Here is a 12,417-nt window from a genome sequence, read left to right on the forward strand (position 1 = left end):
CTTTATTTATTTATTTTTTGGGGAATGAGGCAGGGAGAGAGAGAGAATGGGCACACAAGGGCATCCAACCACTGCAAATGAACTCCAGATGCATGTGCCACATTGTGCATCTGGCTTATGTGTGTCCTGGGGAATCAAATCTGAGTTCTTTGGCTTTGTAGGCAAGAGCCTTAATCACTAAGCCATATCTCCAGCCTAATGTACTCATAGATTTAGAGTATAATGTAAAGTTTTTGTTGTTGTTGTTTATGGTCTTAGATCTTAGAGTCTTTTAATCCCAATTTTTAAAGATATGTTATACATCTATATATTAAATTACCATAACTTCAAGTCCTCATGTATAATATACAAAGTAATATTTTAAATCCCATGGCATCCTGATTAATTAACTTGTATGTTTTTTTTTTTCTGTTCTTTGGCTAGATCTTAAAACATTTAAATGCATATTAAAATTATTTTATAAACTTATACATGAGCAATGATCTGACATTAGTTTCATAGTTAAATTTATATTCTTTTTACATTTTGCAGGCTGAAGAAAAGGCTCATTCAGAGGTAAATACCTATAACATTTTATTGATTTTAGTCTGTTTATAATAGAATGAGTTTTATTACCACTAGAGGGCTCCTAATACAATAAAATAATGGCTGGACTTTTGAAAATATTCAACTAGTTGATAATACTTGGTTGTAGATAAAGCCTGTTAAAAGGAAATGAAATCAACGTTCTATCAGCAAGCTCTTCTCTCACGTTCTAGTTTTTGGCTTAGCTCAACACTAAACAGATTTTCTGTATTGGAATTCACTCCTTCAATCAATGGTGAATGAATGTATAAAATAGGAAGACAAAAGGTATATTTTGTGATCTTTTTCCAGTGCCTGAGAGACAAGCAACACAGGATTCCTGAAAATGTGGAGTTTAGGACACAGGCCTCCACAGTGCAAACACTGGAATCTTTTTTAACACAGATATCTGGACTCTGTCCATGCTGCCTCTAGTTATTATTTTATTCTATAATGGAATATTTTTCTAAAAGCACACATTTCACAAACAAAAATCACACATCCAACTGAAGACAAAAGTCTTTTCCTTTAACTTTATATAAGATGTATTGGCCAAGCAGAGTAGGAGAGCTTTAATTGGAACTTTATTCAAGGAACAAATAATTGATAAGTTGGCACCGAAGTAAAAATGTGCCCTGCTTTCTGGAATTACTTGTCATTATATGCATTTAACTCAAATATTAGTTAGAAATGAGGTGCATATCCTTTGTAAAAATAGAAATGAAACCTAATCATATGTAAATGTGTTATCTCTTTACCAAGCTAAGGGTGTCTCCTTTTAGTCTAATAGTGACCACCATTTCTCTTTTACAAAATATATTGTGTGAGATGGGACAGACAGTTAATGACCTATTCTCAGAGTGCTTTTTCAAACTCAGACAGCATTCTAAATGTCTACTTACAAAAAGTAAGAATCATGTTTATGAAGAAATGGGAAACGGCGGGCATGGTGGCGCACACCTTTAATCCCAGCACTTGGGAGGCAGAGTTAGGAGGATCGCCATGAGTTCGAGGCCACCCTGAGACTATAGAGTTAATTCCAGATCAGCCTGGACCAGAGTGAGACCCTACCTCGAAAATCCAAAAAAAAAAAAAGGGAAACATCAATGTCGAATGTTGGGCATCATATGGCATTAGAATTTAATCTGAAACATTTGTAAATGTTATTCCTTGCTAATCACTGTTTAGCATTTCTGGAAACGAGAGCTATTTGTATTAGACTGTAGAAGCTACTTAAACTAAAATTTTAACCATGATATGATATGGTATAACCTTTGTTATTTGTTTTATTAAAATGAGAACATCACTAAAAAGGAAAACATTTTAGAAGATTTGTGTTAAAAGTTAGTTAATTTGTACCATATCAGTGATTTCCCCTTTATTTGTAAATTATATATATGTATAAAGCATTTCTGCTGAGAGGTAAAAATAACCATCTCAATAATAGGCATTATGATCATTTGGGGGGAGGGATTTCTGTTAATTATTAAATTTCCTTCCAAAAAATATTTTATTCTGTTTATGGAGATAATTCCAGCACTCCAAAAGCTGAGGCAGATGAATCACAAGTTTGGAGAAAGTCTGAGCTATATAGCAAAACCCCCACCTCAAAAAAAAAAAATCATTTTCAAATAGGTGCTCATTAAACTCTGACTTAGGCCTGGCTTTCTATGTAAAGTATATAAAAGTAAACTATATGAAATTGAGATGTATGCAGAAAAGTCTGAAAATTTTTCAGAAAATTAACAATATTTGTTATATAAATGATGTAAATTTAATTTAAAAATTCTACCTGAATTTCATCAGCAATTAGAGATGGAACAGAATTGTTAGAGAAAGTAAAACTACTCCTTAAGTCCTTGAGAGATGACAAGTGGAACTTGAACTACACTTTGAGGAGCAGAGTTGAACCCTACATGGAAGTTGGAAATTTGCTTCTCTCCTTATCAATGGTAGTTGATGGTTACAAGGTAGCTTGAGGACACATTTCTTAAAATAATTGGCACTTATCTGATTAATTTGGGGTAAAAATAATCTAAAGGAGCTATTGTTTAACTAATAACCTACTATATTGATTCTTTTAAAATGGCACAGCAAATCCATAAGCTAAGGAGAGAGCTTGTCGCATCACAAGAAAAAGTTGCTACCCTTACATCTCAACTTTCTGCAAATGTAAGTTGTCTTATGTTTTTAATGTACTACAACTGATGTTTTATTTATATAAGATGAAATGGTTTTATCAACAAATTTTAAGTGCCCAAAATTCCAGAAATATAAGGCACAGAATAATGGGACTCACACAATGGCAAAGTGTTTTGCACACTCACTAATAAAATATAAGTCCAAATTCATGAGTCCTTGGTGGTTAAAATGATGTTCTGTTATTTATAAGTTTTTGTCCTCTCACTAATAAAACATAATCCAAATTCATGAGTCCTAATTGGTTAAAATAGTGTTTTGTTCCTCATAGAGCTACTGACAACATTAACAGTTTTAAAGTTTGCTTCCTGTTTTGTTTCTTATTTTTGTCACTCCACATACATGAGTTTTTCTCAAGCCATGAGATATTAAAGGCTTTAAGTGTTTGACTTTGGAAGACAAAATATTCATATTCATGCCTCTTTCATCTACATTTATTGAACGGTTAGTGAAACATGCAATTAATTCTTTAAAAAAAAAAGAGCCTCAACCTGATTGTATCTCACTAACCTACATTGTAATGAGATGCAGCTCTCTCAAGAAGATGCTTGGCAGCCTCCTCAGAGCAGTTTAGGAGCCTGTGTATTGGCTGGCATGAAGGTAACACAGGATGACAAAAATTATGACAGCAAGATCATTGGTGACAGTCACATATCTTTCCATGTGCCAGAGAGTACTCAAAGTAGATGTGGAATGATACAGAACATCATGGCATCATGCCCAGTCTTAAGGAATAATAGTGTGAGAAATGACAGCGAGGGGTAAGGAAGCCCTGCCATGCTTCCTTATGCTCTGCCACATGTTCCATCTTGGTTTGCTCTTTCTGTTGGGCAGCTTGGGGCTTCTCCTGAACTCACTACTGCTGCCTCTCACCGCTCCAGGTAGATTTTCTGTCTCCTAGACAAGCATGATATTCCAAGGATGAGCACGTGTAGTACCATGATGTTTAACTTTAACATATAAATTCCACAGGAAATAAGTGATTCAACTCAGAGTGAATATATATTGAATTTATATTATTTTTCAACTCTGGGAACTAATATTAATTTGGAATTGAGTACTATTTTGTCATAGGTATTAGTGGAGGATTCTTAAATAGTAATACTTTTAGGGAAGTATTTAGATGATGCTGGGAAACAGTTTTTACCTATATTGTTCTCTAAGAATAACTCTGGAAGAGATACTTTCCATGCAACTGTAATTCTTCACCATAGGCTAAATTTATAGTTGTATTGTAATGGGGAAATTGGGATTCTGGGGTGCTTCCTGGAACCACAATCCCTGAATTCATATGTGCAAACTAACCAAAAAATTGACAATTCCAGATTAAAGATAATGATTTTTAAATTACCACATTTTAGGAGATAGGGAAAGGCTGGGAGGTAAGGGGAGATAAAATGAGGAAAAGAGAAGTATACCACATGGAGCCCCTAAGCACATGTGGGTCATGTGTAGCTCAGGATCCCATGTGATCAGATATGGAGCTGGGGAGAAATGCATAAAAAGGAAAAAAGAAAATTCAAGGAGTTCCTGTCATGTGGGGTGCTGGAGTGAATAAAGAACCCATGTGGAGAGTAAGGGCTAGAGGGCCCTCTTGGCTGGGCCTGAGCTAAGACAGCTGAGGCCCAGCAGAAGGAAAAACTCACCCACTTTTGGAAGTTCCCAATGATCAGAGAGACTGCCCTCTCTTGCAGAGGAATTTATAACCTTAGGGTGGTGGGCTGTCTTTTGGCCCAGGTGAACTAGAGGGCCTGCTGGTTGGGTAAGGCTAGGGGCTGTCTCAAGAAGAGATTAGCTCTGGCACCTTGAGTTCCAGGGGTGTGGACTTGACCAACCACAATATTTAAATCCTCTGAAAGACCTCCCTCCTAGGAGGGTCCTGATTGTTTGTCTATGTAGGGAACTAGGCAAAAGATAAGAGATCATCCTCCACTTTTCAACTTGATGGGTCCAGTCACCCTACCTCTACCCTCGTCTTCATTTCCCCCTCTCATGGGAAGAAACTGTAACTGCTTTTAGATGACAAGGGGTGATGATGTCAGATAGCTAACTATTTTCTGTTGAATAGAGATTGAAGTTGTTGCAATTAGAGAGTCTCTCCCAGAGAAGGGAACTACTCTAAAGGATACCAGAAGTTTATTGGTGGAGTGCAGGAAGATAGTCTTGCTAGAGAGTTTTGGGGAGAAAATAATGAGAAGTGAATGCACAGCAAACTGGTCACCTTTAGAGTTGTCCTTCTTGTAGACTTATAGGCCTTGGGAGCATTATAGGAAACCCAGGTACATGAAGTTGGATTGACCCAGGACCATCTGAGCACAAAGTGGGTGAGGTTGTTTTTTGTTTTTTTTTGTTGTTGTTGTTGTTTTTTTCCCAGAACTGTTCATTGAATAGCACAGTAGTGTCTGACATAGTTTGAATCTGTTTTTGTATGGCTTGCAAAACAGATGAGATATTAGCACAGTTACCAGAAGCATTTATATAATGTTTAACTTTGATAATAGCCTTCCAGAGTGTACCTTTTAAAATTTGTCCTGGAGTTAACCAGGGCCAAAGGTTGGTACTATAGAGCCACTGGGTTCCATTAAAGGCAGTACACATATATTTTTGCTCTTACGAATTGTTTAAGGATGTCTTGGCACAGGTTAAAAGAGATTTACCATTTTTCCCAGCATAAGGCAATCTTTTGAATTAGGCAACCTTTGGTCAGAGTCATATATATATATATATATATATATATCTTTTAGATTTAAAAATAACCTTTTGACATCTATGGGTTTTTTTTTATTACAGAATTAGAACTATTAGAGATGTGGGACAATGTATTTTAAAGCCTTGTTTGTAAGCCGGGTGTGGTGGCGCACGCCTTTAATCCCAGCACTCGGGAGGCAGAGGTAGGAGGATTGCTATGAGTTCGAGGCCACCCTGAGACTCCATAGTGAATTCCAGGTCAGCCTGAGCTACAGTGAGACCCTACCTCGAAAAACAAAAAAATAAATAAATAAATAAATAAAGCCTTGTTTGTTTCCCCTCTTGGAAAGCTCTTGTTGTATTACTTAATAGGGCATTTATCTTTGGTTATACAATTTTTTGAGTGTTTAAGACCAAGAAGATAGCCAAATTTAATCAAGGATTAATTCTGGAGGTCACTAATGGCTCTCCAAAAACTTTAGGGAATCAGGAGTAGCCCTTTAGCTTACTGGTGTTTCTTGTCTGTTAGGATGAGTCAGGGCCATACTGACCAAGTAGTTTTCCCTTCCTTGGAAAGCAAGGAGGAATGATTGTTCCTCATTTGTGACTCTCCCATTTTAGATTGCACTCCATTTATTTGTTTGGGTTTCCATATCCTCTGTGCTCAGGAAGACAGGTGATTTACCAGGAAGCCAGTGTAAAAGTGTCCCATCATCTCTACTGACCTCATAACCTAAGAACACAGGCCAAAATATTGGCCTTTGTAGCCCTGATGATTCCAGTTGGCTTCAGCTTCTACATAGGTTATTAATACACTTAGAAAGGGAGTTACACCAGACTGGATGTATGTACATATAGAGCACATTTGATTACTGAAATAGATTTAGTTAAAGAATGGCATAAAAGCTTAAAGTCATTTTGTCCAACCTTTAATTTTTTTATTTTAAAAAATGTATCTTATTTTTATTTATTTATTTAAGAGAGAGAGAGGAAAAGGGAAAGGGAAAGGGAAAGGGAAAGGGAAACGGAAACGGAAACGGAAACGGAAACGGAAACGGAAACAGAAACAGAATGGGTACACCAGGGCTTCTGGCCACTGCAAGTGAACTCCAGTTGTCTGCCTACCCTTGTGCTTCTGGCTTACATGGGTCCTGGAGAATTGAACCTGGGTCCTTTGGCTTTGCAGGCAACTGCCTTAAACACTAAGCAATCTCTCCAGCCCCCAGCCTTTAAAAAGGTGATTGTCCTGTGGAAGGATAGGCCATATCTGAGGCAAAGAAAGAAGGTACATCTTATTCTTTAAATAAATATCTAATAGCTATAAATACAGGCAGAACCTGTTACCAGTGTTAAAAACAATACAAATCTAAACCAATTAATTTAACCCAGAACTTGTCAAAAAGGGGCAAGTAAGACAGTATAAAGTCTTAGTACCTGTATTTTAAAATATTGTTTATTAGTCCAGATATCTGTGTGGGTACTAATTACCCAGGGAACATTAGAAACAGTACTAGAGATCTTAAAATTAGTTCTCTCAGTTGAGGGCCATTGTGTAAGTATGAGGCTATACCCTAAAGCAGGGATAAAGCACTAGACTTGAGATACCAGAAATGAGACAGTTACTTTACATATAGTAGAGCAAAATCCAGTCATTACTGAGCCAAAACAGCTAAGCTCTAATACAATCCTAGACAAATCTGTTTTGAAAGAGAAAACACCATTTGACAATTAATGTGTTTAGTTTAATCTTGATAGCAATTGATTGTATGTACCATAGAAATTTTTATTAACAAAAAACAATGTTTTACCCATGACTTAAAGTTGATAAAGCTTAGGCTAGTTATCCCAACATATTTTACCTAACAGGAGGATAAAGGTTATAGTGACTGAAATTAAATCACTTAAACCTAGTGATAATCATTTAATAGAATTATCATAAATGAAACAGAAATTATCTTTAAAGTCATAATGTCTTTAGGTGTGAGTACCTCATCTTTGGAAGTTAAACACTTATATGTGAACCTTTGTCTTAAGATTCAGTTTCTCCAATAGTTAGAAGCGTGATGAATAAAAGAACCTAATTTTCTTTATGGAGAGTCTTAAAGCCAGTTTTTATAACCTTTAAACTAACAAATCAGTATCAGTGAGCTGTTAATGAGTGAGGCCTTAACCATAAGACTCAGTTTCTCTACTGGTTAAAACCTTGACATCAAGTAAACATATTTTAGATTTTACTTAATTAAATATTTCACTGAAAGGGACCTTCTCTGATCAACCTTTATTACCATTATAACTTCCTGGTATTTTCTATCCTTTTTCAAACCTCTTTTTGGTTCCTTTTTTTTTTTTTTTTTTTTGGCTTTTTGATTATAATACAACAGAACTTGTCACCTGGAGTAACTGTTTTGAAGTTTTTATCTGGTTTGATAGCCAATTTTTATGTTATTTTTTTTTTTTTTTACAAATATCAGATGTTGACTGAGTTAAGAATTTATTTTTAAGATTTTTTTCCTCTATGGTATCTTTGAGTCTCTGGAGAGAAGTAATGGACAATTTTTGTTCTCTCCTGTATAATCTAAATGAGCCCAGTATTTTAGGAGATATGCTAGCACAGACTTTTTGGCTATCTTGGAAGCCGATTGTCCCATCTGAAATAAAGTGGAGGAAAATGAAGAGTCTAGAGTCAGGTTATGTCCAATCTTGACTTGTAACTTCTCCTAAAAAGGGGCAATCTCTCTGACCTCCTTTGGGAAAAGAAAGTGGCATACTTTTATCTCCTTCCTATAAGAGCCCTTACCCAAATTTTTCTGTTTTCTTCCCAGCCAAACACATAGTGTGGGGATATAGTGCAGTCCACGTGCTTCCAGGAGCAGGGATGGTCCAGGGCAGGATATCCATGCTTATTCTTCTGCTCAGCTCCCAAGCTTGCGTACCTCCAGCAGTCCCCTGGCTCTGTACGCATCTTACATCGTGGCATGTAAGGGCAATGCCATGGCAAGATAGGCCCATGTGAAAAGACTTCTGCATCTATTCTTGTCTTGACAGCCTATATGCCCTTCTGGGGGAAGGTGTTTCCTGGGAACACTTTCTTTTCTCCACTCTGTAGGAGTCTGGGATATGGGACCCCCCACATTTGTGAATGTTTTAGAATAGTCTAGGGATGAAAGATTTTTTTTTTTAAGGTAATCTTTCCTTTTATGTCCTTAAACAGAAGGACTTTGCCCTTTGTTGATATTAGAGAGAGAGAGAGAGACCGATGAGAGAGAGCATGTCAGGGTTTCTAGTCACTGTAAACAAGCTCCAGATATGTGTTACCCTGTGCATCTGGCTTATGTGGATACTGTGGAATCAAGCCTAGATCCTTAAGCTTTCCAGACAAACACCTTAACCACTAAGCCATCATTTTCTTAATGTCTTTTTATCTTATCTATTTATATCCTGATACACATTTTAGGTAAGTCTCATGTTTGTCTTATGTAAGGAGTTTGTAATCTGATCAAGTACTTTGGCTCAGTTTACCCATTTGACCTTCTTTTCTAGTGAGAAATCTCATTTTATAGAGATGACTTTAGGTGTTCAAAAGACAGGAAATATAAAGGAAAACAAAGGTATATGTTGTTTGTCATTTCCTTGTTCTTGTCAGAGACAATTGGCCATTTTGTCTCTGGAGAGGGTCTGGGGGAACACATAGCTTAAACTTGTATGGGGGCTGAGATAAAGGGGGAGTCATCCCTTTTTCTACAGTCCAGCTTGACATGATGTTAAATAGCATATAACAGTATTGAAGATCATAAGGAAATGACAGAGTAGATAGCTAAGCATCCTGAAATTTCTTGTCTTACTCTGAAGTTGTTTGTTTTCACCCAGGAAATTTATTTTATTTATTTGAAGTATATAGTATGATAGGGTCTCGCCTATGTCTAACCTGGTTAGATCTGCAAAGAATGTGAATTACAACTGTATTCAGGACTTTGTGACCCACCTAGCATTTGGCATTACCTGTGTCTAATATCAGTTGAATTTGTATTAAGTCTATGCCCTTATATAAAATTTTGAGAGGATACTTAAGAGTCTGTAGACAGTTGAAAAATATTTAACTTTAGGCATGGTGCTTATCTCTGTTTAGCCTGAAAATTACTTTAAAAAATTTTTTTATTGATTTATTTATGAGAGAGAAAGAAACAGATAAAGAGAAAGAAAGAATGGGCACACCAGGGCCTACAGCAACTGCATATGAACTCTGGACACATGTGCCCCTTGTGCATCTGGTTTATGTGTGTACTGGGGAATCGAACCCTGGTCTTTAGGCTTTGCAGGCAAATGCCAAAAACAGTAAGCCATTTTCCAAGGCTGCTGAAAATTAGTTTTTTGTTCCTAATGAAAGGAAATTAATTTTAGGTAAAATTTGTTTATTTTTAGATCTCCTATATCTTTTCTATATATGCACACATTCAGATATTTTAATATTTTGATCTAAGTTCCACTCAAAAGCATTTTATATCTAACATTGAAAACTTTCCTTTCAGTTCCTTTAGTCATCTCATCTCAACCCATAATTAACCATCTTTCTTATAAGATAAAGAGAAACTATACCAAATTAATTAATTTTATAACCATTGACAAAGAAGCAAGTAGTCTACCTTCAAAGAGTTAGCTACCTTATTGCTGTAAACTTGTAGAGAAATAACAGCCTTAGCAGAAAAGCTTATAACTTTCTTAGTCCTTATGTCACCAAAAATTCCCTACATGAAAACCAGACTTCTTTAATACTACCAGTATATATACCTATAGATTTTATATAACCTATTTATTTGAGATGTCTCCTATTAATAAACTCCATACATTGTACTTTTAAGTTATAAGTCTATGAATGTAGGCAAACTATAACCATTTTGGTGATATTCTTTATCAATATGTCTGACACAATTGGAAATGTTTTTATTGAGTAACTAAGGGGGAAAAAGGAGTAACTAAGGCAAATTTTTAATGTCTTGAAGCAGGCTGGCCTAAAATTCAGGCCAGTTGCCTCTTCCTTTTAAGTAATAGGACATTACAATCTTTTAAAATACCTGGCAAATTACCCAACATGGCTCAGGGAAATTTTGTGGAAGAGGGGATGGAAAGTATGTCAGAGCCACATGTTGGGTCATGATATGCAGAGACATTTATCATACCAATAACTGTGGGCTAACTCCACAAAGCACGACCCATATACATCAACAAAGAGGGGTCATTGTGGAGGGGGTAGGTCATGGATGAGCCTAATAATGGTACCAAATTGCCTGTATTTGTGGAATAGAAAACTAATAAAAAAATTTAAAAAAAAATACCTGGCAAATTATGACCCACCACCTCAGAGAGAATTTTGTTTTCAGTAATCTTCTATGTAAGTTGAAGTTGACCTGGAACATAAACTCAGTAATTATATTTATGATATAATGTAACAAAGTATGGATTTCTTTACATAAAATTTTAGCTCACCATAGGCTTTATTTAAATCTGACTTTTAAAGACAAAAAACAAAACAACAACAATGAAAAACATTGAAGTAAATCAAATGCCCACAAAAACTTTAGGAAAGAACTGTTGGACTGTTTGGAGTAATAAGAAAATCAAAAGGGGTCTATAAACAATATTTTATTTGTTTATAAACCAAACAAAAAAGAAAATATCAGGCACAGTTCTAATTAAAATTATTTACTTATTTTTTACCAAGCAATTTAAAAGTCACATGGCTTAAAAATGTGGGGTCGGGCTACTAGATTGAAACCTTAAATTGGAGAGCCTTCTGTCTCAGCTTCCCTAGCTCATTTGGCTGTTTATAATACCTATATGAATAAATAATTTACAAGTATATAAAAATATATTTCCCATAGAGCATTTTGGCAGAAAATCATAGCAGATAGTGGTTACTTTCCACACCCAGTTGACAGAGGAAAAGGCTTCAGGAGGTAGTCAGGACCCAGGCCTGTTAAAAAACCCTTTCCAACCAAGCACTTCGGCTCTGGGCTTGGCTGGAGCATTTTTAGTCTCCCCTCATTTAGGGAGCTAGAGACCCACAGGGGTCTCCCTTCACTCCAAAGGGGAGGTCTCAAATCTGTAATTGAAATGGGTTGAGGCCCCAGCTGCAGGATGGGCAGATCCCAGGGCAGGAGTCGGAGCTCCATCCTTCTACCCTCCACAAGTAGCCATGTGTCTTATAGCGCAGTGGCTTGTAATGGGGGGGGGGGGACCTAGAAGACATTCCAGTCAGGGGTCCAGGGGTCTTTGGTTCTAGAGGCTCCATGTTGCCCTGAGGCCCCTCCCCCTCAGCTCAGCAGAACCAGATCCCAAGCTCTGGAGGAGTTCAGCCATGGAGATTTGAGCTCAACCCAGTGCATCTCCCTACAAAAGTTGTCACCTTTACAAAAGAGCCTCACCTGGCTTTATGCCAGTTTAGCCTCTTCAATAGCACATTTCAATAGGGCTCTGATTCCAGCAAGGTGGAACGGGCAGACCAAGAAGCAATGGCAGAGTTAGTACAGAGAGGGAGAGAGAGAGAATGAGCACGTGAGAGAGCGAGCAAAATAAAGCATAAATCAGATTTTTTGTTACTCCCAGAAACTGCTAAAGTATAAAGGATCTGTAGTACCTGTGGAGCAGGAAGCAGCAACTGGAGTGTACCAGTGGCTCACAGAGATGGGGAAACTGAATAAAAATGTAGCTAAAAATCATTTTCAAGATCCCTCAGTGGGACCTCCATTATGTAACAGGGAAATTGGGGTTCTGGGGTGCTTCCTCGAACCCCAAGCCCTGAGTTCATGTCTGCACACTGACCAAAGAATTGGCAATTCCAGATTCAAGACAATTTCTAAAATTCCACGCTTTATTCAGATTTTACAAAGGAGTGCAGAAAACAGAAGGCTGGGAGGTAAGGGGAGATAAAGTGGGGAGAAGAGAAGTACACCATGTGGAGCCCAAAAGCCC

General features: G+C 36.9%; 1 protein-coding gene across 6 annotated transcripts in view; it reads left to right on the top strand.

Annotated features, from left to right (window-relative positions):
• Positions 1 to 12,417, top strand: part of Nav3 (neuron navigator 3) — an 830,635-nt gene that overhangs the window by 756,411 nt on the left and 61,807 nt on the right. For all 6 annotated transcript variants that reach the window (XM_045151620.1, XM_045151622.1, XM_045151621.1 and 3 more), the window contains 2 exons: positions 532 to 555; positions 2,659 to 2,736. In XM_045151620.1, coding sequence (XP_045007555.1) covers positions 532 to 555; positions 2,659 to 2,736 — 102 coding nt within the window. The remainder of the gene's footprint in view (positions 1 to 531; positions 556 to 2,658; positions 2,737 to 12,417) is intronic.

Source organism: Jaculus jaculus, chromosome 6 (genome assembly GCF_020740685.1).
Source record: "Jaculus jaculus isolate mJacJac1 chromosome 6, mJacJac1.mat.Y.cur, whole genome shotgun sequence".
Taxonomy (NCBI): Eukaryota; Metazoa; Chordata; class Mammalia; order Rodentia; family Dipodidae; genus Jaculus; species Jaculus jaculus.